General features: G+C 46.3%; 1 protein-coding gene across 3 annotated transcripts in view; it reads right to left on the bottom strand.

Moving 5' to 3' along the window:
- LOC129713686 (myosin-13-like) overlaps positions 1-5,000 on the bottom strand; it is a 68,637-nt gene that overhangs the window by 7,753 nt on the left and 55,884 nt on the right. For all 3 annotated transcript variants that reach the window (XM_055662946.1, XM_055662947.1, XM_055662945.1), the window contains exons 28-29: positions 1,667-1,765; positions 641-757 (exon numbers count right to left, since the gene is read on the bottom strand). In XM_055662946.1, the coding sequence (XP_055518921.1) occupies positions 641-757; positions 1,667-1,765 (216 nt within the window). The remainder of the gene's footprint in view (positions 1-640; positions 758-1,666; positions 1,766-5,000) is intronic.

Consider the following 5,000-nt stretch of genomic DNA (forward strand, 5'->3'; position numbering starts at 1 on the left):
CTTAAGGATAATGGGGAAATCCTTTAAAACCGAGATGAGAAGAACTTTTTTCACGCAGAGAGTGGTGAATCTCTGGAACTCTCTGCCACAGAGGGTAGTCGAGGCCAGTTCATTGGCTATATTTAAGATGGAGTTAGATGTGGCCCTTGTGGCTAAGGGGATCAGGGGGTATGGAGAGAAGGCAGGTACGGGATATTGAGTTGGATGATCAGCCATGATCATATTGAATGGCGGTGCAGGCTCGAAGGGCCGAATGGCCTACTCCTGCACCTAATTTCTATGTTTCTATGTTTCTATGTACCACCTCCCACGCACATGTTGAAAACCTTCCTCAACTGCGAAGAAAACCGGCTTCGACTAGACTTGCCACTAAAAAATGATTGATTTTTAAACCTATTTTTAGTCGAAGCCAGTGATGAAAAAACAACAGCAACCTAGAGGAAGCCTCGACTACGCAGAAACCACTTTCAACCATTAGGGAGAGTGACCAAAACCTACTGAGACCTCATAGAAACCTTGGGTGGTGGGCAAGGTCATTAGAGGTTGCTGTTTAGGTCTCCTAAGTGGGACAGGGGCTTTTTATTACTCCAGCATTTTGTGTCTAGCTCCCATGAGACAGATCATTGTGCAGTGTGTTTACCTGGACCAGGTGTGATCTGGGTGCCCAGTATTCAACAGAAGTCTCTCCCTTCAATTCTTCTGGTAGTTCACCGTAAGCTTTTGTCAAATCCTTTTGCTCGCTTGTCAAACTAAGTAGCTGTTGGGGGAAAAAAGTATCATAACTTTGACTTAATTCGCATAATGTTTCTGCTTCTTTTACAAAATTACTTCTTCAGTAGTGATGCAAGAGTGAAGCTCATTAAAACAAAGGCGGTTACGGTGGCGCAGCGGTAGAGTTGCTGCCTTACAGCGCCAGAGACCCGGGTTCGATCCCGACTGCGGGTGCTGTCTGTACGGAGTTTGCACGTTCTGCCCATGACATGCGTGGGTTTTCTCCGAGATTTTTGTTTTCCCCCCACACTCCAAAGACGTTTTACTTCCCTTATGGAAGATACACTGACCAGTGACCCATCCCATCACTAACTAGAGGACATCTGACCTCCCATCTATCTCATTGTAAACCCTCGGACTATTTGTAATTTGACTTTTCTGGACTTTATCTTGCACTAAATGTTATTCCCTTTATCCTGTATCTGTACACTGTGGGCAGTTTGATGTGTAATCATGTTTAGTCTTTCTGCTAACTGGATGGCACGCAACAAAACAGTTGCCCGCACCGGCCAGCACGTCCCAGCTACACTAGTCCCACCAGCCTGCAGAGTAAAAGGAAGTACCTTTAGGAGATGAGGAGGAATTTCTTCAGCCAGAGGTTGGTGAATCTGTGGAATTCAATGCCACAGACAGCGGCTGAGTGCCGTAGCATTGGATATAGAGTCACAGAGTGTGGACACAGGGACTTCGGCCCAACTTGTCCGTGCAACCAACATGCCCCATCTACGTTAGACCCACCTGCCCGTATTTGGCCCTCAGGTGCAAAGATGCAAAGTGACTTATTTGCAAGTAAGAGTGAAGGCTGTTGGAATGTGCAAGCCTAAAGCCGCTTGTGGCACAGTGGATGTCAAACAAACAAATGATATCTGCTTGGCTACGCTCCAATTGTCCCCACCTGTTCTGACATCCGCTGACTGCGTTTGCACAAGTCACTGTTCTCTCCTTCGAGAGTCTGAGTAAGCTGCTGTTCGAGGTCCACGGTATTTTCCAACCCCTGAAAAATACAGAAGGGCCTTCTTCATATATCACAACCATTCACTGTCATACAGCGTGCAAACAGGCCCAACTTGCCCACACCGGCCACCATATCCCAGCTACACTAGTCCCGCCTGCCTGCAGAATAAATGGACTTTCCTTTTAAAAAGGTAAGGAGGAATTTCTTTAGCCCAGAGGGTGGTGAATCTGAGGAAAACATTGCCACAGACAGCAGAGGAGGCCAAGTCATTGGGATAGATAAAATGTTCAAGAAGGAACTGCAGATGCTGGAAAATCGAAAGTAGACAAAATAGTTGGAGAAACTCAGCGGGTGCGGCAGCATCTATGGAGCGAAGGAAATAGGCAACGTTTCGGGCCAAAACCCTTCTTCAGACTGGGTCATTGGGTATTTTTAAAGCGGAGATTGATAGGTTTTTGGTTTAGTAAGGACGTCAAAGGTTATGGGGAGAAGGCAGGAGAATGGAGTGGAGAGGGGTGGGTAGGTAGATCAGCCACGATCCAATGGTGGAGTAGACTCGATGGGCTGAATGGCCTAATTCTGCTCTTATGTCCTGGGATGTCAGGACTGTCTTATGAAGAAAGACTGGATAGACTTGGTTTATACTGTCTAGAATTTAGGAGATTGAGAGTGGATCTTATAGAAACTTACAACATTCTTAAGGGGTTGGACAGGCTAGATGCAGGAAGATTGTTCCCGATGTTGGGGAAGTCCAGGACAAGGGGTCACAGCTTAAGGATAAGGGGGAAATCCTTTAAACCCGAGATGAGGAGAACTTTTTTCACACAGAGAGTGGTGAATCTCTGGAACTCTCTGCCACAGAGGGTAGTTGAGGCCAGTTCATTGGCTATATTTAAGAGGGAGTTAGATGTGGCCCTTGTGGCCAAGGGGATCAGGGGGTATGGAGAGAAGGCAGGTACGGGATACTGAGTTGGATGATCAGCCATGATCATATTGAATGGCGGTGCAGGCTCGAAGGGCCGAATGGCCTCTACTCCTGCACCTAATTTCTATGTTTCTATGTCTTATGAACTTATGGAACTTTAGGATTCTGTGGTGGGCTGATTGTAGGTTAGTGGTTTGGTTGATAAATTGGTCGGTCGATTGCCCCAGTGTGATGGTTGCCCTCTGGTAGATAGATGAGTGATATACACTGGGTGTAGCTGAGAAGAATGATGGAGGGGGAAAGTCGATGGTCGGCATGGACTCTGTGGGCCAAAGGGCCTCGTTCTGCGACACTGGAATCTAACAAAGGACCCACCTATAAACATGCCCATCAAACAAAGCATAGATCACCAGACTAGCTTAGATGTCTGCAGGGAATCTTTCCACTTGTGACGTTGCCCAATAACATACGCAAACAATAGCAGCTAATTTATGTCCAACCATTTCCTGTTAGATTAGTAAATCACTTGGGTAGAAAAGGTTTGAAATGTCAGCTTACTCATTTACTTGAGCGAGTCTTGGCAACTTTGCTTTAGACGTCAGGACGAATCTATTACGACACGCCCCCGCATCTCAAATAGACAAGTAAACGCATCAAACTGCCCCGGCAAACAGCGGAATGATGCAAAACAAAACGGTAAACTCACTAATCACCAATATAGTGGTGTTGTTTCTCAATCATCCCTGTCTAAAATGACACTGATTGCTTTGATCGGCAACAGCAGATAACTCACTGCAGGTGTCAGGGGTTATGGGGAAAAGGCAGGAGAATGCGGTTGGGAGGGAGAGATAGATCAGCCCATGATTGAATGGCGGAGTAGACTTGATGGGCCGAATGGCCCTTAATTCTACTCCTATCACATGGCCTTATGATTAAACCTTATGATTATGATCTTTCCCATTTGTTTCCTGAAATCCCGTGTGGGCTTATTCATAACTGAAGTTTAGTTTTAGTTTAGAGGTACAGCGCGGAAAACATAGAAAATAGGTGCAGGAGGCGGCCATTCGGCCCTTTGAGCCAGCACCACCATTCATTGTGATCATGGCTGATCGTCCCCTATCAATGATCTGTGCCTGCCTTTGGCCCTCTGAGTCCGCTCCAACCAGCGATCCCCGCACACTAACACTATCCTACACACACTAGCAGGCATGAGCCAGAGATGTGGCCATAAGGAGTAGGCCATTAGGCCATTCGGCCCATCAAGTCTACTCCGCCATTCAGTCATGGCTGATCTATCTCTCCCTCCGAACCCCATTCTCCTGACTTTTCCCCTGACACCCATCCTAATCAAGAATCTATCTATCTCTGCCGTAAAAATATCCATTGACTGTGTTACAATAGAGCGATTGATTTTCCTTTCTTCTTTTTTTTCTTTTCTTTCTAGGGTCTTATTTCTTTTCTTTACTTCCTTCTCTAATTCCTTCCCTAAGGGGTTCTCTTCTCCCAACACTTTCCTGCACCTTCACGATTCTTGCTTACTTTCCTTACTTCTTTTAATTCTATCTTTTTTAAAGCTCAAAAAATGAAGTGGTACAACATAATGTAATAAGATATATGCGATGTATTAATGTAATTAACTGTACTGCTAATAAAAATAAAATAAAAAAAAAATATATATATATCCATTGGCTTGGCCTCCACTGCCTCCTGTGGCAGTTTAGTTTAGTTGAGTTACCAGAGATATAGCCTGGAAAAGAAGGGTCTAGACCTGAAACGTCACCGATCCCTTTTCTCCAGAGATGCTGCCTGACCCGCTGAGTTACTCCGACTTCTTGCGACTCTCCTCTGCGTAGAAACGGGCCCTTTGGCCCGCCGAGTCCATGCCGACCTACGATCGCACATTGGGACTCTTCTTCCGACCGAGGCACGGGGAAACGGGAGACGTAGAACATGATGTAGCGAGATATGGAACACACAAGCACGAACGGTCCACATCTCCAGCCTCCCTCTCCCCTGACTCAGTCTGAAGAAGGGTCTCGACCTGAAACGTCACCCATTCCTTCTACCCAGAGATGCTGCCTGTCCCGCTGAGTTACTCCAGCATTCTATGTCTATCTTCAGTTTGAAGCAGCATCTGCAGTTCCTTCCTACACATCGCGTGTTGCCGTGCTGTGTCTCTAAACTATGGTTGGCTTTAAGTGGGGGGGGGGGGGTTCTTATAGAAACTTACAAAATTCTTAACGGGTTGGACAGGCTAGATGCAGGAAGATTATTCCCGATGTTGGGGAAGTCCAGAACTAGGGGTCACACAGTTTAAGGATAACGGGGAAATCTTTTAGGACCGAGATG

The sequence above is a fragment of the Leucoraja erinacea genome, chromosome 36 (genome assembly GCF_028641065.1).
Source record: "Leucoraja erinacea ecotype New England chromosome 36, Leri_hhj_1, whole genome shotgun sequence".
Taxonomy (NCBI): Eukaryota; Metazoa; Chordata; class Chondrichthyes; order Rajiformes; family Rajidae; genus Leucoraja; species Leucoraja erinaceus.